This window comes from Procambarus clarkii, chromosome 40, assembly GCF_040958095.1.
Source record: "Procambarus clarkii isolate CNS0578487 chromosome 40, FALCON_Pclarkii_2.0, whole genome shotgun sequence".
NCBI lineage: Eukaryota > Metazoa > Arthropoda > Malacostraca > Decapoda > Cambaridae > Procambarus > Procambarus clarkii.
Genome location: NC_091189.1, coordinates 26035004 through 26062641, shown reverse-complemented (window position 1 = coordinate 26062641; position 27638 = coordinate 26035004). Strand labels below are relative to the sequence as shown.

At 45.8% G+C, this 27638-nt stretch overlaps 1 protein-coding gene across 1 annotated transcript in view; it reads left to right on the top strand.

Annotated features, from left to right (window-relative positions):
- LOC123758027 (mitochondrial ornithine transporter 1) overlaps positions 1 to 23357 on the top strand; it is a 72172-nt gene extending 48815 nt beyond the window's left edge. The window contains 1 exon segment of the mRNA XM_045742189.2: positions 23093 to 23357. Coding sequence (XP_045598145.1) covers positions 23093 to 23211 — 119 coding nt within the window. The 3' untranslated portion in view covers positions 23212 to 23357.
- The last annotated feature ends 4281 nt before the right edge of the window (positions 23358 to 27638 follow it).

The window sequence follows — 27638 nt, the reverse complement described above, 5'->3', positions numbered from 1 at the left end:
ACTCCCCTTCCAAACAGTAACACCTCTCCTCCTCCCTCCTCCTCACCATCTTCCATATGCCATCAGCAGTCATCAGCAAGGGTAAGTAATAACTTGAACATAGTTTTGCAGTGTAGATTTAGATGAATTAGGTATAAAATTTAGTTTGAAGTGAGGATTTTGGGTAGTCAGGAATGGGTTAATTCATTTCCCATTATTTCTTATGGGGAAATTAGCTTCGGATTACGAGTTTTCGGAATACGAGCTGTCTCCAGGAACGGGTTAAACTCTTAAACCGAGGTATCACTGTATATAGATGTCACGTCTGTGATGGTAAAAAAACATGCTTTTTCTGACTGTTTTCAGAAAACTTTTTCTTGACACAACGTTGCATTCGAATAGGCGCGTCTTTTTATATACCTACTTTATAGATGCCACCCCGTGACAGGTAAAAACATGCGTTTTTGAAAAACAGCGCCATCTGTTGCATATAATAGCAACATGCACGCTATACTAAATATGTCATTCCATTTCAATGTTTCTGATTGCATTGATAATTTTTTTTTCATTGATTTCGATTTATTTTTTATTGAATTATTTTGTGTGACATTGTGTTGGAATTGAGCTATGTTCTTTACCATACCGCTCATTTCGTAAGTATAAGTATAGATGCCACACACCTGTGACAGGTAAAACTATGCTTTTCTTGAAAAACAGCGCCATCTGTTGCATGTAAGAGCAACACACATGTTATACTAAATATGTTACAATTCCATTTCAATGTTTCTGATTGCATTGATAAATTGAATTTTCATAGATTTTGATTTATTTTCATTTTGATTTAATTATTTTGTGTGAATTGTGTTGGAATTGAGCTGTGTTGTTTACCATACCTTTCATTTTGTGAGTACTGTAAAGTTTATTTTTTATTTTTTCATATTTTCATTTAATTTTTTAGCTGTTTTTCTTATATTTCAGTGATGGGAACATTAGATCACTTGATGTTCCCAATTTTCTGATGGGAGCATTAGACCATTTGCGAAGGCATCAAACAAGGGAGTGGGGAATGGTGGGGATAACAAGGGGACGAAAGTAAGAGATGGTGGGGAGGACAAGGGGACAAGGGAGGGGGGAGGGTAATGGTGGGGAAGGACGAGGGGACGGGGGAGTTTAGGATGGTGGAGATGAGGGGATGGGGGAATGGAGAATGGTGAGGAGGACAAAGGGACAGGGAAGTGGGGCATGGTGGGAAGGAAGAGGGGATGGTGGAGTGGGGAATGGTGGGGAGAACGAGGGGACGGTGGATGGGAATAGTTGGGAGGCCGAGGAGACGGGTGAGGGAGGAATGATGGGGAGGACAGGGAAGGTTGCTGTGGCTCAGCACACTTGACCAGGTACTGCTAGTGTGTGTGTGTGTGTAATTACCTAAGTGTAGTTACAGGATGAGAGCTACGCTCGTGGTGTTCCGTCTTCCCAGCACTCTTTGTAATACTGTATAATGCTTTGAAACTACTGACGGTCTTGGCCTCCACCACCTTCTCACCTAACTTGTTCCAACCGTCTACCACTCTGTTTGCGAAAGTGAATTTTCTTATATTTCTTCGGCATCTGTGTTTAGCTAGTTTAAATCTATGACCTCTTGTTCTTAAAGTTCCAGGTCTCAGGAAATCTTCCTTATCGATTTTATCAATTCCTGTTACTATTTTGTATGTAGTGATCATATAATAATCAAATAATAATCATATAATATCATATATAATATAATCATATAATAATCATATAATAAAGCAAATAATAATCATTGTGTGTGTGTGTGTGTGTATAATGTTATTAAATATGACTGAAAAAGTAAGATTAATAATTCTAACATGAATTTTCTCAATATTTCTTATGTTTCTTTTCACTGTCGATGGTAATTGAAAAGTCAATTCTCCAAAATTCATTTTTATTTCTAGTCTGACACGACACTTGAACGCGTTTCGTAATAACTTATTACATTTTCAAAGACTTTAGTTTACACACACACAACTATAATCTGCAAACACTAAACAGAGTTCTACTATGCTATCATTTAAACAGCTTTTATCTTATATACTCGCATTTGGGTGAGGTGATATGTTACAACAGATTTGGATGAGGTGAACAAAACTTTCAACACAAGACAGAACACGGTGCATTGGGTATAAATTAGATAAATTAAAGGGAAGAATGGAAGTAACTGCAAAGAGCCTATTGGCCCATACTTCTTGATGCTTCTATATTGGTGCGGAGCCTTGAAGTGGGTAGAATATAGTTGTGCATTAATTGGCTGTTGATTGCTGGTGTTGACTTCTTAATGTGTAGTGCCTCGCAGATGTCAAGCCGCCTGCTATCGCTGTATCTATCGATCATTTCTGTGTTGTTTGTTAAGACTTCTCTGGTGATGGTCTGGTTGTGGAAAGAGATTATATGTTCCTTAACCCTCAAACCGCTAGGGGGCCCAAATGGAATTCACACCCACAGGCGCAACAAAAAAAAAAAAATCCAAAAAATTCTTTCGTCTTATAGAAGTGTTCACATTTGTTCCCTGTTCACGGAAAAAATAACAAAAAAATCTTAGGTGGCATATTTTAGCCGCAATAGGGTAGGGAAGTGTGGCAAAAAAAGGGCGTTGGCAGAGCCCTCGCCAGACGAGGTCTACTCCGCCCGAGCTGTCAGACGGCAATTGCCACAAATATATTATTACTTAATTATTTCAATGTCTCTGATGGATTTTTCCTTAGTTTTTTGCAGTAATATTATTCCATACAGTGAATTGTGGTATATTTATATAATGTGTGAACCATCGCTGTACTCAAAATTACGGTGTGCACATTAGTGATTCAATTATTATGTTCATAAAACAATAAACAAATAATAAACAAATAGTTTTGCTGTTGTTACACTATATACACAGGTTATATATAAGTATCTGCATGTTTTGTTTACCATAACGAACTACTAAGTTGGTCTTGTGAGTCAAAAAGCAATGAGGAGTGACCGCCAAACACCAGCGAGCCACTCACTGCCACTCCCTCCCTAAACACCACCTCACTCGCCCTCATTCTCCTCCCACAATACTGTTTTTGCATTTATTCACTATACACAGACGTTATATATACGTATTTACATGTTTTGTTCACCATAACTGTACATCTAAGCTTGTATGGTGAGTAAAGGCACAAAGACGTAGCTACTCACACAGTCAGCTGATCGGCGGCCGCCCTCAAGGCCAGACGCACTAATATTTCTCCTCCAACAATATTGTTTGTGGTGTTGTTACGCTATATACACACATTATATATAAGTATCTACCTGTTTTATTCACCATACCTGTACAAATAAGCTGGTATGATGCCCAAAGACCATAGTGGCCACCAGTAAACAACTTGCCAAGTCGTGCAGACGACGCTCCTCCCTCACCAAAATGGCAGCTCCCAACCTACTCCTCTCGCTGTTATCTCACACTATACACACGTTATATATAAGTATCTACATTTGTGTTCACCATAGCGAACCACTAAGCTGGCATGGTGAGTGCAGTCAATATAAGGTGGCCACACACAGTCAGAAGACGACGCCACAACCCTCCCTCCACAGCCTTACTCCTCCCTCCATGGAGCACAGCGCCAAATATCACCACAATCCTGCTATTATCAGAATCCTGGTCAGTTTTATCACAGTCAGGGGGCTTCAGTAATACTATCACTGCTAAATAATAGCAGTATTATATATATTATGGCATTTGTAGGCAATGCTGTGGTCACAAGCTGAATAGCGGTGCTGTGAGCTCGTGCTGCGTGCGCCAGCCTTGGTGGCTTGCTCAATACTGACCTCTAACACCCAAGAATGTTGGCCTGGATTTTTTTTCTAGGTGGCATCTGGCAACTATCGGTCGTGGCTGTACTATAGCTGCCCCTATCCCAGGCGGGGCATTTAAATTATAGCGCTAGACACGAAATCATATATATATATGATGTGCGTGGTTTCGGTTTTGTCACTGATATCATATATATATGATTCGCGCGGTTTAAGGGTTAGTGGAGCCCTGTTGCTTATGCATCGTTAATTGCCTGGAAAGAGATGTTGTTGTCTTGCCTATATACTGAGTTCTTTGAGGCTTACAGTCCCCAAGTGGGCATTTGAAGGCATAGACAACGTTGGTCTCTTTTAAAGCGTTCTGCTTTGTGTCTGGAGAGTTTCTCATGAGTAGGTTGACCGTTTTTTTGTTTTTATAGTAAATCGTCAATTGTATCTTCTGATTTTTGTCTGTAGGGATAACGTTCCTATTAACAATATCTTTCAGGACCCTTTCCTCCGTTTTATGAGCTGTGGAAAAGAAGTTCCTGTAAAGTAGTCTAATAGGGGGTACAGGTGTTGTGTTAGTTGTCTCTTCAGAGGTTGCATGGCGTTTCACCTTCCTTCTTATGATGTCTTCAATGAAACCATTGGAGAAGCCGTTGTTGACTAGGACCTGCCTTACCCTACAGAGTTCTTCATCGACTTGCTTCCATCCTGAGCTGTGGCTGAGAGCACGGTCGATATAAGCGTTGACAACACTCCTCTTGTACCTGTCTGGACAGTCACTGTTGGCATTGAGGCACATTCCTATGTTTGTTTCCTTAGTGTAGACTGCAGTGTGGAAACCTCCGCTCCTTTCCATGACTGTTACATCTAGAAAGGGCAGCTTCTCATCCTTCTCCATCTCGTAAGTGAAATGCTACACAGAATTCCACTCAAATGCCTCCTTCAGCTCCTGTAGATGTCTGACATCAGGCACCTGTGTAAAAATGTCGTCAACATAAGTGGATGGTAGATGCACAGTGCTAAATATCACCACAATCCTGTTATTATCAGAACCCTGGTCAGTTTTATCACAGTCAGGGGTCTTCTGTAATAATATCATTGCTAAATAATAGCAAGAACGTGTATATTATGGCATTTTTAGGCGATGCTGTGGTCACAAGCTGAACAGCAATGCTGTGAGCTTATGCTGCGTGCGTCAGGCTTGGTTGCTCACTCAATACTGAGGCCCCTCACACCCGGGAATTTGTCCCACGATTTTTTTTTTAAATGGCGTCTGTTTACAAGAGCCCTGATGAAGGTGTGGTGAACCCTTTGTATCCGCGGGCCGTTTAAATCTTGTGTGATACTCCAAAACATCATATGATGCCGAGCGTAATTTACTGCAAGTCACTCAAAGCATCATATGATGTTTTGCGCAACTAAAGGGTTAACCAAACACCAGCCAGAGTGGTCCATACAAGTGAACGACTGAGTTTCAATGATTTTCGTTCACTGATTTTTGGCACAAGTATCTTTGTAAATTAATGTAAAGGCTAAAGCGTGAATAGCTAGTTAATGTGCTGAACTCTTCTTATATGAATTTTCTGTGATGAAACAAGATGAGTGAGGGTGGACAGATAAGGGAATACTGTACAGTAAACCTCACTTTACAGTGAGGTTTCACTCACTTTTGTCTGTGTCGTCATAGTTCAGTGACCCATGACTTTGAATGTTTCAGATTAATAAATCATTTCTAAAACTGGTGTTTTAATAACTTTTATTATCCTAATTAACCCTTCAATTGCGCATCGCATCATATGATGCTTTGACCGACTTGCAGTAAATTGTGCATCGCATCATGTGATGCTTTGGAGTACTACGCAAGATTTAAATGGCTCGCGGATACACGGGGTTCACCACACCTTCATCAGGGCTCTTGTAAACAGACGCCATTTTTAAAAAAAATCGTGGGCCAAACTCCAGGGTGTTAGGGGCCTCGGTATTGAGTCGGCTACCAAGCCTGACGCACGCAGCATGAGCTCACAGCACTGCTGTTCAGCTTGTGACCACAGCATCACCTAAAAATGCCATAATATACTTGTTCATGCTATTATGTAGCAATGATATTATTACAGAAGACCCCTGTCTGTGATAAAACTGACCAGGGTTCTGATAATAGCAGGATTGTGGTGATATTTGGCGCTGTGCGCCATGGAGGGAGGAGTAATGCTGTGGGAGGGAGGATGGTGGCGTTGTCTTTTGAGTGTGTGTGGCCACCTTTTATTGACTGCACTCACCATACCAGCTTAGTGGTTCGCTATGGTGAACACAAATGTAGATACTTATATATAACGTGTGTATAGTGTGAGATAACAGCAAGAGTAGGAGGTTAGGAGCCGCCATTTTGGTGAGGGTGGAGCGTCGTCTGCAGGACATTATCATGTTGTTTACTGATGACCACGATGGTCTTTGGGCACCATACCAGTTTACTTGTACAAGTATGGTGAATAAAACAGGTAGATATTTATATATAATGTGTGTATATAGCGTAATAACACCACAAACAGTATTGTTGTAGGAGAAATATTAGTGCGTCTGGCCTTGAGGGCGGCCGCCACCAGCTGACTGTGTAGTAGCTACGTCTCTGTGCCTTTACTCACCATACAAGCTTAGATGTACAGTTATGATGAACAAAACATGTAAATACTTATATATAACGTCTGTATATAAAAGCAAAAACAATATGGTGGGTGGAGAATGGTGGCAAGGTAGGTGAGGTGAGGTGAGGGAGTGGCAGCCAGTGGCAGCCAGTCACTGCCTGCCACTGCCACTGCCACTCAGCATACCAACTTAGTGGTTTGTCATGGTGAACAAAACATGCAGATACTTGTATATAACCTGTGTATATAGTGTAATAACCGACAAAGTATTTGTTCACTGTTTGATGAACATAATTGAATCAACAATATGCACACCATATTTTTGAGTACAGCGATGATTCACTCATTTTATTATATAAATATATCACACTACACACTATTGAATAATATTACAGCAAAAAAACTACGAAAAATCAATCGGAGACATTGAAATAATTAGGTAATTATCTCTTTGTGGAAACTCTGGCCTGACAGCTGGCGATCAACAGACCGCCTGGGATGCACGCTCAGTCAGCACCTGATTTTTGCCACACTTCCCCGCCCTATAGTGGGCAATATATGCCACTTACGATTTTTTTATTATTTTTCCCGTGATCAGTGAACACAAATTAACAGGTTAGGAAGAAAAATATTTTTTTTTTTTTTTTTTTTTTTTTTTTTTTTTTTTTTTTTTGTATGCGCCTGTGGGTGTCAAATGGTATATAGCTATGCTGCCATTTAAGGGTTAAACTAAACTAAATAAAACCAAAAATATACTGTAACATGATAGATATTTGCTATTTGAGAAATTATTCATGTTATTGGCGGCACAACTCCTGCGCGAGTGGACGGGTCTAATCCGTGTGCACACAACACCATGCATGTTTTGTTCGATTTCGTTGCCACAGTTCAGTGACCTACGGCTTCGAAATAATAAAATTAATAAATCAATTCTAAAATAAGTATTTTTTATAGCTCTTATTATCATTATAATGTTGCAAACTAAATATATAACCCAAAAATATATAATTTGATGTGAATCCAATATTTGAGAGAGATTTATGTTACTGGATCTGGCTTAAAAACCAGCCTACTGTAGGGTGTACATATAGACCTAGTCTGCGTTCGTACAGTATGCACCCAGTGCTCTTAGCTTTGTCTGTGATTGACGTACATTAATTATCTGTCGGTGGAAGAAAAATCGTGGAATTTACCATTCTTTTACTACAGCTGTACAGTATTGTTATACAACAAAATGTCTCAGGGGCTTACTAATAGTGCCTTATTAATGCCAAAAATGAAGCAATATTTTGCAAGAACTAGTAGTAGAAAATCAACCAGCACGAGCACAGCCGTACCCAGCACGAGCAAAGCCGTACCCAGCACGAGAACAGCCGTACCCAGCACGAGCACAGCCGTACCCAGCACGAGAACAGCCGTACCCAGCACGAGCACAGCCGTACCCAGCACGAGCTCAGCCGTACCCAGCACGAGCTCAGCCGTACCCACCACGGGAACAGCTGTACCCAGTACAAGAACAGCCGTACCCAGCATGAGAACAGCCGTACCCAGCACGAGCACAGCTGATACCTGGTTGATACCTGGTTGATGGGGTTCTGGGAGTTCTTCTACTCCCCAAGCCCGGCCCGAGGCCAGGCTTGACTTGTGAGAGTTTGGTCCACCAGGCTGTTGCTTGGAGCGGCCCGCAGGCCCACATACCCACCACAGCCCGGTTGGTCCGGCACTCCTTGGAGGAATAAAATAGCCTAAGCTACTCTATCCCTAACTGTACCCAGCACTGGTACAACAGCAGCCAGCACCAGCTCAGAAGCAACTGAAGTCACAGCAGAATTTTTTTCAGGGGAGGAGGAGGCAGAACAGAATGTCCCTTCCTCAACAATTAAGAAAATGTGTGCAGTATGGGAAGAACTGCAAACTTTTGCTGAAACGACTCTCCCAAATCAAGCTGCAGTAGGCCGTTCTCTTGACCTTTTTAATGACACTGTGATGCATCACTACAGACAAATGTTAAAACGTAGAAAAAACAAATCTCCAATGAAAGATTTTGAGTGAGAAAAACAAGCAGTGAACCTTTGCAGGCAAAACTTAGGAGAGAGAGTACCCCAGAGAAGTCATCACTGCCTGATGTTATAATGGATGGGAAATCCCCTTCCAAACACTAACACATCTCCTCCTTCCCTCCTTCCCTCCTCACCATCTTCCATACACCAATAAGAGTCCTCATTCAAGGTAAGATATACATACATACTGTATTGTAGTGTTATTCAGTATAAAATGTATTTTTAAGTTAATATTTTTAGGGGTGTGGAACAGATTAATTCTATTTACATTATTATATATGGGGAAAATTTGTTATAACTTACTAATTTGTGACTTACGACCTGTCTCTGGGAACGGATTAAATTCGTAGGTCGAGGCCTCATTGTACATGTAATTATTATGAATGTTTTGTTTTACTCTTTTCAACTGTACTTTACCTTATGGAGAGTCGTTGCTGGCTTGAGGGAGACGATGTGGAGGAGGGAAGGAGGTGAGTGGTTACAGTGTGGAAGGAGAATCCACCTCTGAGTCTGGCAGGCTCTCTCTTCTTGTGAATTTGGGGGGGGGGGGGATGGAGGTAGCAGGGAGGGTGCTGGATGGGGGGGGGGGATGGAGGTAGCAGGGAGGGTGCTGGATGGGGGATAGAGGTAGCAGGGAGGGTGCTGGATGGGGGATGGAGGTAGCAGGGAGGGTGCTGGATGGGGGATGGAGGTAGCAGGGAGGGTGCTGGATGGGGGATAGAGGTAGCAGGGAGGGTGCTGGATGGGGGATGGAGGTAGCGGGGAGGGTGAGGGATGGGGGATGGAGGTAGCGGGGAGGGTGAGGGATGGGGGGTGGAGGTAGCAGGGAGGGTGAGGGATGGGGGATGGAGGTAGCAGGGAGGGTGAGGGATGGGGGATGGAGGTAGCAGGGAGGGTGAGGGATGGGGGGTGGAGGTAGCGGGGAGGGTGAGGGATGGGGGATGGAGGTAGCAGGGAGGGTGCTGGATGGGGGATGGAGGTAGCAGGGAGGGTGAGGGATGGGGGATGGAGGTAGCAGGGAGGGTGAGGGATGGGGGATGGAGGTAGCAGGGAGGGTGAGGGATGGGGGATGGAGGTAGCAGGGAGGGTGAGGGATGGGGGGTGGAGGTAGCGGGGAGGGTGAGGGATGGGGGATGGAGGTAGCGGGGAGGGTGAGGGATGGGGGATGGAGGTAGCGGGGAGGGTGCGGGATGGGGGATGGAGGTAGCGGGGAGGGTGAGGGATGGGGGATGGAGGTAGCGGGGAGGGTGCGGGATGGGGGATGGAGGTAGCGGGGAGGGTGAGGGATGGGGGATGGAGGTAGCGGGGAGGGTGAGGGATGGGGGGGGGGAGTGGAGGTAGTGGGGAGGGTGACCAATTCTGCTAACCCACTGCTGCCCGCCTATCCACCCACTTTGCCGCCCACCCCTCCACCATCCATTCATCCAGTCGCCCTCCACCATCCATGCATCCAGTCGCCCTCCACCATCCATCCATCCATCCAGTCCCCTTCCACCATCCATCCATCCAGTCCCCTTCCACCATCTATCCATCCAGTCCCCTTCCACCATCCATCCATCCAGTCCCCTTCCACCATCCATCCATCCATCCAGTCCCCTTCCACCATCCATCCATCCAGTCCCCCTCCACCATCCATCCATCCAGTTGCCCTCCACTATCCATCCATCCAGTCCCCCTCCACTATCCATCCATCCAGTCGCCCTCCACTATCCATCCAATCAGTCACCTTCCACCATCGATCCATCCAGTCCCCTTCCACCCTCCATCCGTCCAGTCCCCCTCCACCATACATCCATCCAGTCGCCCTCCACTATCCATCTATCCAGTCCCCTTCCACCATCCATCCATCCAGTCCCCTTCCACCATCCATCCATCCATCCATCCAGTCCCCTTCCACCATCCATCCATCCATCCAGTCCCCTTCCACCATATCTTGAGGTTATTTTGAAATGATTTTGGGGCTTAGCGTCCCTGCGGCCCAGTCATCAACCAGGACTCCTTTTGTTACACATTCCCAGGAAGCAGTCCATAGCAGCTGTCTAACTCCTAGGTTTTTATTTACTGATAGGTAACAGGGGCATCAGGGTGATAGAAACATTTTGTACATTTGTCTCCGCCTTCACCGGAGGCGGAGATAAATGGGCATATCCCCAGATATGACTCTGGGGATATCAACCCAGAAATTCAGGACTACGAATCCGAAGCGCTGTCCACCCAGCTGTTAGGCACCCTAACAGCTGGGTGTTAGGGCGCCTAACCATCCATCCATCCAGCTTTCTTATTATTTATTTATTTATATACAAGAAGGTACATTGGGTTTGTGAGAATACATAGCATAGTACAGTAATTACACTTGTAAAGCCACTAGTACGCGCAGCGTTTCGGGCTGGTCCTTAATCTAACAGATAATTTTAAGTAGGTAAATTTTATCAGAATTAATAAAATGATAACAAATACATTGCAAGAAAAAAAACTGAGATGAGAAAGATTAGTAAGTATATTAAAGCACATTGGCATATTAAAGCTCTGATTGATTACATTGACAGCTTGATTGGTAATTTAAACAAGATTAATAGACACCATACAGCAGATTGACAGCACATATAAGAAGACAGCAATGATCGCAATGATAAAGATGTTCAGATTGGGTACATAAAGATTGGGAGATTGGGTAGCAATAGATACAGTGCAGTTTTAAAGCAAAAGGTAAAAAACTATGAAGATGAAATTAGGTACTTTCTGGGGGGAGACCCGTCGGCTCCCCGGAGCTATCCCAGGCTGATATGCTAATGTCAGACATTTGGCATCAGTCATGTGTATGGAGTTCTTAGGCCTACCGGGGACCACGGCCAGAACCGGGCCCCCCTCAGAGAGGCAAGGGGAGCAATGGCCTATAGAAGTCCCCGTGTAGTTGGAAGCATTCTATGTCTGCCATCGACCGGAACAGGCACCCAGAAAGGTAAGTGCTCCAAAACAAACCCCTATTCTGGTTAAAATTGCTACCAAAAACCGAACTAGTGGATAGAACTCTCCAACCGAAAACAAGCAAACTAGTGTGACGTCACACACCGCCGCGCCGCTGTCTGCGCAGCTTCCCCCCCTCCCCGGGAGGGGGAAGGGGGAGCCCCAGACCCCCTGCGCCGGCTACCCACACCTCAGTTCTTGAGACTGATGCTATAGGCGATGGTCGTGTGCTCTGGCTCCGGTGTCGCTACTGCACTGTGCTTTGCGTGTGGTGTTGGTTTTGTGGGTGCGAGAGCCAGGAGTTATCTTCAGTACTCAGGCTGCATGCGCCTAGGGCTGCCTTCCCTAGGTGCCCTGTAAGTACTGCCCTTGGGGCTTGGGGCCACCTCCCACAGGCTCCTCGGGGTCTGCCTCTGCTGGTCCGTTTTACCTTTCGGTTTTTCGGCCGCCTGTTAGGCTCTTGGGTGTTCTGTTCTCCCTTGTTACCGGCAGGTAAAAGGCAGTTTGCACTGGTAGGGGCGCAGGGTGCTGCTCAGCTTGTATTTCCCGACGTCGCGGCCGGCTCTGTTCCTTGGGGTTCGCTGTCCTCTTGCGGGGTTTTGTTTTTCTTTTTGTTTTTGCCTGGTGGGGGGTTCTGTCATTTTATTCAGTTTGTTTTTGCCCTTCCACTGTTCTTCTCGGTGGCGCCCCCTGCTAGGTCCCCGTGAGTGTACACGTCCCTGGGGTTCAGCTTTAGAAGTATGCTTGGTAGTTTTGGGCGCCGGTTTGCAGCACCCTGCCTGGGACTACCTGAGCGCGAGTCCTCTTAAAGTAAACGCTCAGGACCCTGGGAATCCCCTAGGGGGCGCGTGGGTCCGATGGATGTGACCCCGGAGTCCCCACTCGCTGTGTGCGAGTTTGAGGGTTGCTCGGTCCTCTTGTCTCAGGGTGACCCTCATTGTTTTTGCCTCTGCCACGCTGCCTGTTGGGTCGGTGATACTTTCGACCCTGAGTCCTGTGAGTGTTGCTGCTTGCTTGTGACTCAATTTACCTAATCCTCTGATGATTCTATTCGGGTACAGGCGGCGCGTGCGTTGCAGTCTAGGTTTCGTCTGTTGCAATGCGCCCGGTTGGTTGCTTCCCCGGATGCCCCGGGGCTGCCCCGCTTTGCTTTTCGAGACCCGGACTTGCGGGTGGGGGTCGCTTCGATCCTGGTTCAGTCCGCACCTCCTCGTCCTTCCCCTTCTGTTCGTTCTGGTCCCGCGCCCCTGCTTCCGGCCCCGAAGCGTCTGAGGGTTTCGGGGTCGGAGCAGGGGTTACTTGATCTCGAGACTCGGGCAGCTTCGGGGGTTGCCCCTTCCGGGGGGGCGGCAGAGGCATTCGAGTCTTGTCTCCCGGCCGAGGCTTCAGGGTCTGACCAGTGGGCCCCCCTTCCTCCAGCTTTTCTGGCTGCTCCGTCCTTGTCTTGTGGGGTCGGGGCTTGGGGAGAGGACTCGACCTCGGGTCCTGTGGTGACGGACCTCGAGGCTGGGGAGGGGCTGACTTGGGAGCCTTGGGCCCCGCTGGACCCCGCCTGGGTTTTTCTTCCCACTGAGCGGGACTTATTGTTACAAGGAGTGGGGTTTTCTTTTCCCCCCTCTGCGTACGAGTTGGATTTGGTGTCAGGCCCCTCCCCGGGTTCGGTTCCGTGTTCCCCCGGGTACGTCGGTTCCGTCCTTCCGGAGGTTTTCGGCTTATCGCATCCAACCTGGTGTGGTGCGAGTGGCCTTTGCAGCTTACCTCCTGCGTGACCCGGATTATGCCTCGGAAATGGATCCGTCCACGTTCAGGTTTGGGACTTCGTTCCCTTTCTGGCTCCGTTACGAGGTTCCGGAGTCGTCCTGGCTAGCAGACTGCCCCTTGTTTGGTCTGGATTCCTGGCATTCCTTCTGTCGTTCCCGCACGCTGGAGTGGCGGGAAGCTTCCACGGTGCTTCAGGTTTTCCTGGGGGGCGAACTTGAGTACCTGAATGAGTGCTTGTTTGCCCGTGCCCTTCCCTGCGATGTGGGCGTTATCCAGCTCCATGTGCAGGTTTCCTCCCTTTCGGCGGCGCTCGTTGCGGAGGACTTGCGCGCCCGGGGCCTTTTGTGTTCGGCCATGCGGTTCTTTTCCCTCCTGGAGCTGTCCTCGGATTGGCTCATGGAGGATGTGGGGACGCTTGGGTCCGTCCCGGGGTCTGGCACCTTGTCCTCGGCTGCGCGTTCGTCGGCTGCCTTGTTGAAGCTGTACACGCCGATTTTGCGGGATGCGGTTTCCCTGTTTTATGCTTCCCGTCTCGCGTGTCGGCAGGCGGTGCTGGGTTCCTCCGTGGAATCTGCTTGGGCTCTGGCTCTTAGGTGTTCTTCACCTTTTTGTCCTCTCCTGTTTGGGGAGTCGGCCGTGGCGCAGTTTATTCAGGCTGTGTCGGCGGCTTGTCGTCCGATGTCGGACTTGTTGGTTTTCCGGGGGTCCCGGGGTGGGTCTTCCCGGAAAGGTCGTGCCAGGGCCCGGGGTTCCTCTCGTCGTGGTAGGCCTCTGGTGTCAGGTTTGGGGTTGGCTCCTCCTGCGGACCCTCCCTCGTCTGGTCGGCGCGGTGTTCGCGCTGTGCGGGGTTCTGGGTCTCGTAAGGATCGTCGGCCCTTTCGCGGTTTGCCCCCTTGACGGGGCGATGGGGGGCGGCTTGCGCTGTTCGCCCGCGCCTGGTCCCACGATTCGTGGGCCTTTCGGGTCGTGTCTCACGGCCTGCGGTGGCGTTGGGTGGCCCCTCCCCCCTTTGGGGGGTCGGGGCTGGCAGGGCAGGTTTCTTCCCCTGCGCTCTGTCGAGTCGTCTTGGAGTGGCTACGCTTGGGCGTCGTCGAAACGACGTCGTCCCTCAGATGGGTTTCCCGTCTGTTTCCGGTTCCGAAACGGGACTGCACGGACCTGCGGTTCATTCTGGACTTGTCCCGTCTGAACCCCTGGGTTCATTGCCCCTCCTTTCGGATGACTACGCTGTCTCAGGTTCGGCTCCTCTTGGAGCCGGGAGCTTGGATGGTGTCCCTGGACCTCCGGGACGCTTATTGGCATGTCCCGATTCATCCGCGGTTCAGGGACTGGCTCGGTTTTGTTGTGGGGCATCTGAGTTACCGCTTTCGTTGTCTCCCGTTCGGGTTGAACCTGGCACCTCGCGTGTTCACGTGCCTTACACGGGTTGTGGTGGCTCGTTTGCGTCTCCTAGGTGTTCGGGTGTTGGCCTACCTCGACGACTGGCTGGTTTGGGCTCCCAGCCAATCAGCTTGCTTGCTAGCCAGGGATTTGGTTCTTTCCCAGCTCACCGAGTTCGGGTACTTGGTGAACTGGAGGAAGTCCCATCTGGTTCCCTCTCAGGTTCGGACTTGGCTGGGTCTCGTTTGGGACTCTCGAACCGCCTCCTTGTCTCTCCCTCCGGAGTCTCTCCTGCGGCTGCGGTCCCGCCTTCGGCTGTTTCTGGAGGGCCCTCGGGTCACCCGGCGGTTGCTCGAGGGGCTGTGCGGGAGCCTGAACTTCGCGATGGTGGTCTACCCGCCGGGTCGGGTTTGGCTTCGACGGCTGTTCTGGTTCCTTCGGGGTTCCCCCTTCCGCCTCTCTCGCGATCGCAGAGTTCGACCCCCGGGGGCCTTGCGTCGGTTGCTGCATCACCGGCTTCCTCTTCAGGTTTTTCAGGGTTCAGTGCCTTGGCGCCTACCCGAGCCCTCGCTCGATGTGTACACGGATGCGTCGTCTCTCGGCTGGGGTTTTGTGACCAGTGCTCACCAGGCCGGCCAGGGGCGTTGGGATCCGTCCTTCCGTCGAGCTCACAGCACAGTGCGGGAGTTCGCGGCAGTGTGGTTTGCTCTGGGGAGGATTCGGGTGGCCCGACGATCGACGATTCGGCTCCGATCGGACTGCTCTCCAGTGGTTCATTGCCTGAACCGCGGGGGTTCGATGCGGTCCTTGTCTCTTTGGGGTTGGTCGCTTCGGGTGACTCGTCTGCTGAGTTCTCGGGTTTGGCTCTCCTGGCGGTTCACGTACGGGGCGTGTCCAACATCTTGGCCGACGCCCTGTCTCGCTTCGTTCCCCTCTCCACGGAGTGGACGGTCGACGACGAGTCCTTCCGTTGGCTTTGCCAGACGTTCGGGCGCCCCGAAGTGGACCTCATCGCGTCGGCGTGGTCGCGGCGTCTTCCCGTTTATGCGGCGCCCTTCCCCGATCGCGAGGCCGTCGGGGTCGATGCCTTTCGGCTAGACTGGTCGAGGTGGGGGTTCCTGTACCTCTTTCCCCCAGTTCGGCTGTTGCTCCAGGTCCTGACTCGCTTAGAGACTTATCAGGGGAGAGTTGTCCTTCTGGCCCTTTGGTGGCCGGCTCAGCCTTGGTTTCAGGCGCTGGTTGCTCGGTGTCCGAACCCGAGGGTTTTCCTGCGGCTCCGCCTCTTTCTGCAGATCAGGCCGGTACGTCACGTGGCTGGTTCGATCTTCTCCTCGAGTCTTCGTGTATGGTTTTTTTGACTCGAGTCTATCATCATCTCTATGGTGATCAGGTGGCCTCCTTGTTGGTGTCCCACCTGAGGGTTTCTTCTCGGCGGCAGTATGAAGTTTCCTGGCGGTCCTTCCGTTTCTTTTTGCGTCTTCGTCGTGTTAGCTCCTTGTCTGTTCGGGTGCTCTTGTCCTTCCTCTCGTGGTTGTTTCAGGACCGTCATCTTATGCCTAACACTGTCGCTTCGTATCGTGCGGCGCTGGCGGAGCCGCTTCAGCTTGCTTTCGGTATCGATGTTACGTCTGCGCCGTTTCGCAAGCTGTCTCGTGCATTGTTTCACCTCCGGCCTGCTCATGCGTCGTCTGAGCCGTCCTGGTCTTTGGACAGAGTGCTCGCTTTCCTTTCATCTCCTCGTTTCGTTGTGGCCCCTTCGGTCCAGGATTATTTTTCCAAGGCACTTTTCTTGTTGGCTTTGGCCTCTGGGGGTCGGGTAGGGGAGCTTCATGCTCTCCTCCGGCGCAGGGGTTTCTGCTCTTTTGGTCGTGGTGATTGTTTTGTTCGTTTGCAGCCGTCTCCTTTTCTGGCGAAGAATGAGACTGCTGCGTTCCGGAGGGGTCCATGGGTGGTTGATGCTTGGTTGGTCAGGCCGGGGGTGCATCATGTTTTGTGTCCGGTTGCGGCGCTTCGCCGTTATTTGCGCGCCACAGCTTCTGTGTCCGGGGACGCGCTGTGGGTTGATCCGGTTTCCCTTCTTCCCTGTTTGCGGGTTCGGGTCTCTCAGGTCGTCCGCAGGGTTAATAGGTCCAGCCAGCCTGCGGTCTATCCCCGTGCCCATGACGTTCGTAAGTTCGCGGCTCTTGCTGCCGTCTTTGGGAATATGTCTTGGTCTGATATTCAGGCGCGGGGATTTTGGCGGTCGAACAGGGTCCTGGCTGCTCGTTACCTTGTGAATGTCCCTAGGGCCTCGTCGGGCCTGTGTTGCTTTGGGTCGACGGTTGTGGCCAGTTGTCTCGGCTTCGAGTTGAGGAGTGAGTGACGACCGCCTCCCGGGTAAGTCCCTCTTTTTCTGTCTGTGGGTAGTTAGCTCCGGGGAGCCGACGGGGCTCCCCCCAGAAAACCAGCGTTGAATGTAATGAAACGCCATTTTCTGGGTGAGTCCCGGAGGCTCCCCGGCATCCCTCCCTCCCTCCGGTCGGCGGTTTTTCGCGTTTTTGACATCCAGCCTCAAGAACTGAGGTGTGCGTAGCCGGCGCGGGGGGTCTGGGGCTCCCCCTTCCCCCTCCCGGGGAGGGGGGAGCTGCGCAGACAGCGGCGCGGCGGTGTGTGACGTCACACTAGTTTGCTTGTTTTCGGTTGGGGAGTTCTATCCACTAGTTCGGTTTTTGGTAGCAATTTTAACCAGAATAGGGGTTTGTTTTGGAGCGCTTACCTTTCTGGGTGCCTGTTCCGATCGATGGCAGACATAGAATGCTTCCAACTACACGGGGGGCTTCTATAGGCCATTGCTCCCCTTGCCTCTCTGAGGGGGCCCGGTTCTGGCCGTGGTCCCCGGTAGGCCTAAGAACTCCATACACATGACAGATGCCAAAGTCTGACATTAGCATATCAGCCTGGGATAGCTCCGGGGAGCCTCCGGGACTCACTCAGAAAATGGCGTTTCATTACATTCAACGCTGGTTTTTTAGTATTGTTTTTGAATGATGCAAAAGTTGGACAGCTTTTCAATTCAATAGGGAGTTTTTCAATTCAATTTGCATCATTTCATAGACTGGGTCCCGTTATTTGCATAGAGTGTTTACACAAATTAAGTTTGACTCTGGGGATATCAAAGAGATATTTATTTCTGGTGTGGTGATAATGCGTCCTATTACATCTGTCCAGGGAGAGTTTCAGAGCAGGATTTGCATTTAAGAACAGAGTTTTGTAAATGTAGTTGATACAAGAGAATTTGTGGAGTGAGATTATGTTTAGCATGTTTAGGGAGTTAAACAAGGGGGCTGAGTGTTGTTTGAAAGCAGAATTTGTTATTATTCTGATTGAATAATAACAAATTGTAATTGCCAATTAATCCAGTGTAATTGGCAATTACACTGGACTAATCTTTGTGTTTAGATAGGAGATGCCTCGTATGGGCCAATAAGCCTTCTGCAGCCCTTATGTTTATCCCTTATGTATCCCCCCATGTTTTCACCTTCATTGTATTATCACCTGACCTAATGCGGGTATAAAATCAACTAGTATTGTAAGATCTGTTCACTTGAGAATGAACCATGGAGGTTCGAAACGTCGTGCAAATTATACAAATAAGCGTAATACACTCTATAGTAAATCACTTCTTTTCTTCACCTTAAAAGTACGAAAATGAGTTTTGGAGAACTCCTATTTCAATTAAGCCCTGATGCTAAGAAAATAGTTAGAAGGATAGAAGCCCTAAACCAGAAAATAATAAATACAGAATATGCGGTCATATTCAATGAAACATGTTTGAAAGAAAACCTGCTGCCAGTATACACCAATATATATATATATATATATATATATATATATATATATATATATATATATATATATATATATATATATTTATATATTTATATATTTATATATTTATATTTATTTATTAATATTATTAAATATGACCGAAAAAGTAAGATTAATAATTCTAACACGAATTTTCTCAATCTTTCGTACATTACGCTTCACTGTTGGAGGTAAATAAAAAATCACTTCTCCAAAATTCATTTTTATTTCTAGTCTGACGCGACACGGGCGCGTTTCGTAAAACTTATTACATTTTCAAAGACTTCACAAATACACAACTGATTAGAACGTATCTCTGATTTTATATGTACATTTGAGTGAGGTGGGAAGGGTGATGTGGCATTAACACAAGACAGAACAGGAGGGGATATTAATAGGGTATTAAAAGTATCAACACAAGACAGAACAGAAACAATGGGTATTGAATAGAAGTGTTTGTAGAAAGCCTATTGGTCCATATTTCTTGATGCTTCTATATTGGAGCGGAGTCTTGAGGTGGGTAGAATATAGTTGTGCAATAATTGGCTGTTGATTGCTGGTGTTGACTTCTTGATGTGTAGTGCCTCGCAAACGTCAAGCCGCCTGCTATCGCTGTATCTATCGATGATTTCTGTGTTGTTTACTAGGATTTCTCTGGCGATGGTTTGGTTATGGGAAGAGATTATATGTTCCTTAATGGAGCCCTGTTGCTTATGCATCGTTAAACGCCTAGAAAGAGATGTTGTTGTCTTGCCTATATACTGGGTTTTTTTGGAGCTTACAGTCCCCAAGTGGGCATTTGAAGGCATAGACGACATTAGTCTCTTTTAAAGCGTTCTGTTTTGTGTCTGGAGAGTTTCTCATGAGTAGGCTGGCCGTTTTTCTGGTTTTATAGTAAATCGTCAGTTGTATCCTCTGATTTTTGTCTGTAGGGATAACGTTTCTATTAACAATATCTTTCAGGACCCTTTCCTCCGTTTTATGAGCTGTGGAAAAGAAGTTCCTGTAAAATAGTCTAATAGGGGGTATAGGTGTTGTGTTAGTTGTCTCTTCAGAGGTTGCATGGCTTTTCACTTTCCTTCTTATGATGTCTTCGATGAAACCATTGGAGAAGCCGTTATTGACTAGGACCTGCCTTACCCTACAGAGTTCTTCAAGAACTCTGAGAACTCAGAGAGAAGAACTCTGTAGGGTAAGGCAGGTCCTAGTCAATAACGGCTTCTCCAATGGTTTCATCGAAGACATCATAAGAAGGAAAGTGAAAAGCCATGCAACCTCTGAAGAGACAACTAACACAACACCTATACCCCCTATTAGACTATTTTACAGGAACTTCTTTTCCACAGCTCATAAAACGGAGGAAAGGGTCCTGAAAGATATTGTTAATAGAAACGTTATCCCTACAGACAAAAATCAGAGGATACAACTGACGATTTACTATAAAACCAGAAAAACGGCCAGCCTACTCATGAGAAACTCTCCAGACACAAAACAGAACGCTTTAAAAGAGACTAATGTCGTCTATGCCTTCAAATGCCCACTTGGGGACTGTAAGCTCCAAAAAACCCAGTATATAGGCAAGACAACAACATCTCTTTCTAGGCGTTTAACGATGCATAAGCAACAGGGCTCCATTAAGGAACATATAATCTCTTCCCATAACCAAACCATCGCCAGAGAAATCCTAGTAAACAACACAGAAATCATCGATAGATACAGCGATAGCAGGCGGCTTGACGTTTGCGAGGCACTACACATCAAGAAGTCAACACCAGCAATCAACAGCCAATTATTGCACAACTATATTCTACCCACCTCAAGACTCCGCTCCAATATAGAAGCATCAAGAAATATGGACCAATAGGCTTTCTACAAACACTTCTATTCAATACCCATTGTTTCTGTTCTGTCTTGTGTTGATACTTTTAATACCCTATTAATATCCCCTCCTGTTCTGTCTTGTGTTAATGCCACATCACCCTTCCCACCTCACTCAAATGTAGATATAAAATCAGAGATACGTTCTAATCAGTTGTGTATTTGTGAAGTCTTTGAAAATGTAATAAGTTTTACGAAACGCGCCCGTGTCGCGTCAGACTAGAAATAAAAATGAATTTTGGAGAAGTGATTTTTGATTTACCTCCAACAGTGAAGCGTAATGTACGAAAGATTGAGAAAATTCGTGTTAGAATTATTAATCTTACTTTTTCGGTCATATTTAATAATATATGTCTACAGGAAAGACTGCTACCAAAATATACTAATATTAAAGTGCACGACCCAGCAGCAAGGAATCAAGCCTTCACGATAAAATATCGCCAGGATCTGATTCGTGATCAGATATACAAGGCAGAGAATGAAATCAAAGACAACAAAACGCAACTACTTCATGCTACAAACGAGTGGAGAAATAGCAACATCGACCATAGTATCCGTACCCGCATTGAACAACACCTCGACATCCTCACAGACCAACATCACCTCAGCACTGAAACAAGGATTATCAAGAAACTGAAGAACTCTGTAGGGTAAGGCAGGTCCTAGTCAATAACGGCTTCTCCAATGGTTTCATCGAAGACATCATAAGAAGGAAAGTGAAATCCATGCAACCTCTGAAGAGACAACTAACACAACACCTATACCCCCTATTAGACTATTTTACAGGAACTTCTTTTCCACAGCTCATAAAACGGAGGAAAGGGTCCTGAAAGATATTGTTAATAGAAACGTTATCCCTACAGACAAAAATCAGAGGATACAACTGACGATTTACTATAAAACCAGAAAAACGGCCAGCCTACTCATGAGAAACTCTCCAGACACAAAACAGAACGCTTTAAAAGAGACTAATGTCGTCTATGCCTTCAAATGCCCACTTGGGGACTGTAAGCTCCAAAAAACCCAGTATATAGGCAAGACAACAACATCTCTTTCTAGGCGTTTAACGATGCATAAGCAACAGGGCTCCATTAAGGAACATATAATCTCTTCCCATAACCAAACCATCGCCAGAGAAATCCTAGTAAACAACACAGAAATCATCGATAGATACAGCGATAGCAGGCGGCTTGACGTTTGCGAGGCACTACACATCAAGAAGTCAACACCAGCAATCAACAGCCAATTATTGCACAACTATATTCTACCCACCTCAAGACTCCGCTCCAATATAGAAGCATCAAGAAATATGGACCAATAGGCTTTCTACAAACACTTCTATTCAATACCCATTGTTTCTGTTCTGTCTTGTGTTGATACTTTTAATACCCTATTAATATCCCCTCCTGTTCTGTCTTGTGTTAATGCCACATCACCCTTCCCACCTCACTCAAATGTAGATATAAAATCAGAGATACGTTCTAATCAGTTGTGTATTTGTGAAGTCTTTGAAAATGTAATAAGTTTTACGAAACGCGCCCGTATCGCGTCAGACTAGAAATAAAAATGAATTTTGGAGAAGTGATTTTTGATTTACCTCCAACAGTGAAGCGTAATGTACGAAAGATCGAGAAAATTCGTGTTAGAATTATTAATCTTACTTTTTCGGTCATATTTAATAATATATGTCTACAGGAAAGACTGCTACCAAAATATACTAATATATATATATATATATATATATATATATATATATATATATATATATATATATATATATATATATATATATATATATAAACTGAAAACTCACACCCCAGAAGTGACTCGAACCCATACTCCCAGGAGCCACGCAACTGGTATGTACAAGACGCCTTAATCCACTTGACCATCACGACCGGACAAAATGAGGTGATAGCCGAGGCTATTTGAACCACCCCACCGCCGGCACTCGGATAGTAATCTTGGGCATAGCATTTTACCAAATCACCTCATTCTTTGGGGCACACGTGAGGAACACAAATGCGAACAAGCCTGAATGGTCCCCAGGACAATATGCAACTGAAAACTCACACCCCAGAAGTGACTCGAACCCATACTCCTCATTTTGTCCGGTCGTGATGGTCAAGTGGATTAAGGCGTCTTGTACATACCAGTTGCTTGGCTCCTGGGAGTATGGGTTCGAGTCACTTCTGGGGTGTGAGTTTTCAGTTGCATATTGTCCTGGGGACCATTCAGGCTTGTTCGCATTTGTGTTCCTCACGTGTGCCCCAAAGAATGAGGTGATTTGGTAAAATGCTATGCCCAAGATTACTATCCGAGTGCCGGCGGTGGGGTGGTTCAAATAGCCTCGGCTATCACCTCATTTTGTCCGGTCGTGATGGTCAAGTGGATTAAGGCGTCTTGTACATACCAGTTGCGTGGCTCCTGGGAGTATGGGTTCGAGTCACTTCTGGGGTGTGAGTTTTCAGTTGCATATTGTCCTGGGGACCATTCAGGCTTGTTCGCATATATATATATATATATATATATACAGGTATATATATATATATCTGTGTAGCGAGCTTACCCTCTCATCTATATAGATAGATGAGAGGGTAAGAAATTAACCATAAGCATTAATAGCAATAAAACGGAACAAAATGACATCACTTCCTTTATTCTCAGCTGTGTGGGGTTGGGTGTCTAATTTTCAGTTATGCTATTATGACTTAGTGCCTGCATAACATTTAAGACTTCAGGTAATCTTTATGTTCACAGGTATTCTTGCTCTGTACAACGGTCTGGGGCCAACTGTTTTACGATCCTTCCCTGCCACAGGAGCGCTCTTCTTGGCATACGAAGGAACCAAAAAGCTCCTACATGGTCTTATGGATTGATTCATGTTTGCTGTGTCATTAAATTATACACTAGTTTTGTATTATTTTCTAGTTTTGTATGATCATTGTATGCTGGAAAAGATATTTCACACTAATGTGAAAAATGCATAAATATTGCTCAATACATTTGTTACTAATATGATTTTTATTGTGCCACGGTTTCCTTATTTTCATTTTGAGAACATTTGTGGCACTTTTATTTGGAAAAGCGTTGAGTAAACTTCATGTTAAATCAACGTCATAAAGCACAGTGGAATCACATGAATGGGATATATTCAGGAGCAAGTATCGAAGCCATGCAATTGGATCAAACTGCCGTCCCTGAATTCCTGAGGCACATGTACTACTGACTGAACCATAATGTAGTGTGTGTGGCTGAGGAGTTGAGACCTGTGAGCTTGATCCCATCATATGGCTTACGTATTTTCTCACTGTTCAGAAGTTCTGAGTAATCCAACTCCCAGTGCTGCGTTGTGAACCTCATGATTCCTTTAGTCAGCTTTGTGATGGGAGCTGTATTAAAGGATTCACTTTATTAATTGCAAATACTGTAGTGCAAGCTGTTACTTTTCAAAGATTTTATTAAAGATTATTAAATTTGCATAATGTGACAATTTTTCTTACAAACTGTACATTCAGCTGGTATAAATATCCAGAACATTTTTATATTATAGATTTGTGTGTTTTGAAGAGGCATTTGTTTTCGCTTTTTCTCATTTTTACCCTGGGGCCTTGCACATCGTACATCTGTATCTCTGGTTGTGTGAATCCTGGGCAATGTCTTGCATACTGCAGATAAGTACTGTACATGTATAACAAGAATAAAAAAAACTGCCGTAGGCCCCACACGAGGTAGCTCTTGTGCTTCTATTTATATCCATCTATATATTTCTGACTATATGTACAATGCCATATCTGTTGCAGGCTTCATTCACACCAGACTTGTTCGGAAACTATATACTTCATATAGATTATGTTTAGCAGGATTATAATTTATTTAAGAGAGGAAGATAATTTTGCTCAATAAATAGACTTGATAGTTTTCTTACATATTGTGTTGTTATGAAGGCATAAGTCAGAATGTTGACAACCTGATAGTCAGTTTTCTGTCGAATAAACCACTTGTCTGTATGCATATGGTCATGTAAATGCTTGGGTTTATTAAGATAAATGAGTGTTTAAAGAGAGTCGCCATTAACATTAAAGTGAATGATAAATGAATCCTAATTTTTAACGAAACAAAGTGGCCATCTAATGACTGAATCTCAGTTCTCCAGTGTGATAAACTTTGTGAAGGTGAAATTATTGAAGTAGTGTCTCCATTTTAATTATGTTATTGTTTGTCTTCCCCTCTTCCAGCCACACCCTGTTTCCTCTCACCTCTTCCTCCTTACCCCTTCCCCTCTTTTACCAAATATATTTTGTTCATACTATGTGTTTTTCTCTCCCCCCCCCCACCCCCAAGTGGTTTGTTTCCATGTGGCATATTGAAAATGTTTCAGCATATTTTCTGCAACCTTTAAACACTAGTTATTTATTGACTAAAATGAAAGTTCCCGTTTAAACTCTGCCACTAATCTTCCCGTGAATCATGTTTTAGACTGTTTGAATTATTTAAATTTTTTGTTGGAAATTAGGATATGGAAATTCAGAGCATGAAACATATGATTTGTTTAAATGTCTTGGCTTTGTAATTGACAAAATCATGAGTTATGGATGTAAAAAGAACAATCTATAATTACCTAAGTGCAAGTACCTAAATATAATTACAGAATGAGAGCTACGATTGTGGTGTCCCATCATTCCTATAATCTTTAGAACATAAGAACTAAGGAAACTGCAGATGCCTTTTAGCCCATACAAGGCAATTCCTGTGCCATATGACATTTTGAAGCTTACATTAATTTTGGAATTCAGTACCTCTTTAAATAATTTTGTGTGTGATGTATTTATGGTGTTAGGATAAAAGAAGGCAATGAAAATATTGCTAAAATATTGCTTCGTTACAGTGTATACGAAGGAGTGGGGTGCTGCCATGGATATATTGCTGGAGTGTGATGGTGCTGGTTCCGGGTAATGCCGCAGTATATAATGCGAAAGATATGATACTGTATATAAATAGGTTATCTACTCTTTATTCTTTATTCTCTTTTATTTGCTTTTCTATTTCTTCTGAGCTGATGCCTCCACACTTGGAAAGTGAGAAGAGGGTAGGAATGGTTTCCTATTGTCAAAGACAGGAAGCCCAATAAGCTCATCTAGATTTCTTTAGGCCAGTGACTGACCTTTTCCAGAATGCAACCCACAACAGTTGCCTAGCTCCCAGATATGTCTTTACTATTAGGTGAACAGGGCCATCAAGTGTAATGAAATGTGTCCAAATTTTGGCCCTGCTCAGGAACCATATTCGAGATCACATGTGCTCAAACACTTTGCCTTGGCTGAAGATCAAACTTCAGTACAGTCAGTTGTAAGGCAACTGTGCTAACCATTGCATTTGGTATACCTGGAGTGAGTTCTGGGAGTTCCACGCCTGCTGCCTGGAGCAGCCCCACAGTTCCACAATTCCATTATAACCTGGTTGGTCTTGCCCTTCCTGCAAGAATTTATCTACCCAGTTATTGAATTCCTCTAATTTTGTTTTAGCAATATTTCTTGCATTTGTTGGAAGGGTATTGAATATCCATGGACCTCTGATGTTTATATAGTGTTGTGATTGTGCCTATGGCACTTATACTTTTTACCGAGTCTGTTCTAGATAAAGTCTAGAATAGACTACAATAAATATAAAAATGGAGTCGGACCCTGATGGAAGATCAGGCTACGTTGAGCCCAGACCAGGCTTTGACTTTGACTACCCTAGCTAACCCTCTCTGTTTCCCTTCTACTTTCTTGGCAGGGTTTGAACCCTGAGCCCCCAGTTGTGACCACTTTTCACCTGGAGCAACTCCATCTTTCATTGTGACAACTGCACCTTTTGCATCCCTCCTTAATGGGGGGTATGGCACTATAAAGGTCTCTTGAACACACATGTTCCTTCAAGCTCTGTGTTCCAGGATTTGTTTGGCTTTGCTATGTGGCCTAAGTATTTTGATCTTTGTCTCGATGAACATATACGACCTGATTATTTACACATACATAAGCACCTAATTGACTCTGTGGATACCTATGTTACTTTTAACCCCACCCAGACTGGCACATGAGTAGTTGTGGCCCCTTCTCAGGACGCATCCACCTGCCTAGCTACTTTGTCCTGCATTGATATCCTGGTTCAGGTCTCCAAAAATGCAGTGTAATGTCAGCAAATGCCATTGCCCTCTCAATTATATATATGAAGGTGTTCCATAGGGGAGTGTTCAGAGCACTACTATTTTTCCCAGGTTGCCCTAAATGGTCTTTCTTCCGCCCTTCTGTTTGGCTTTTTCTCAGCCCCTTATGTTAATCTCACACTCTACTGTTGCAGTGATGACTCTCCTTTCTTCCAAAACCAGCTCCAACTTGCGATTGATAATGTGTCGAACTGAGCCACCTTCAACTTTTCAACCAAAACTTGTGCTGTGGCTTTTACTCGGCAGCATATTGTTCCTCGTCCCCCATTGCCACTCTATGGTAATCCCCCTTCTGTATAAAGATACTGCTTAACTTTTGGCCTTGATCTTTGATGCTCATTTATCTTGGTCACCCCATATCTCTCCCTTCCAAGTTGAATGTTCAGTGGCCCTTGCTTTCCTTTAAGTCTTGTTCTATACTTCTCCCTCCAAAGTGTCACCTTGTTGTGGTGAGGGAGGCTCACATAAGACTCCTGGACGCCAGAGAGCCTCGGCACCCTCTCCTGCCCCTCTCTTGGTGTTACGTATATATGCTAAGGTACATACCCATAGGAATCTTGTTTGGGTCAACAGACCTTCCGGTGGAGGGGGCTGCCTTAGGTGGATGGTTGAGTGTCCGGGCTGGGCGAAAGGGAGAATGAGGTCATTGCGCCAGTGCGGGAGTGTACGAGGCAGTAGGACTTCCCTGTTAAAGAGGGGAAGCACTGCTGGAGACAACGCATCCCTTCCTGCACTGGCCAGCACTCGGCCTCCATGGATGCCCTGGTAGGTGGTATCCCTTGGCTCAGACTCAGACTTTTAAAATTGATGCTGTATGGAAAATGAACCAACTAAGTGGCCAGGAAGCAGCTGACCGCTTAGCCTCGTTGTTCTGCATTGGGGAGGCCCCTGTTCGGATTTCCAAAAATGCCCAGTTAAATGCCAGCATTGGCACAGTTAATTTTCCGCACCATGTTGCAACTGGTGATAGAGAACTGAAAGACTGCCACAGGAATATTAAAGATATCCTTGAGGCCCAAGGCCATTCTATCCTCCAGGTTGATAACATTCACTCGACACCCTCGTGGTCGTTGTCGTCAGCCTCTTCACATAGCGAAG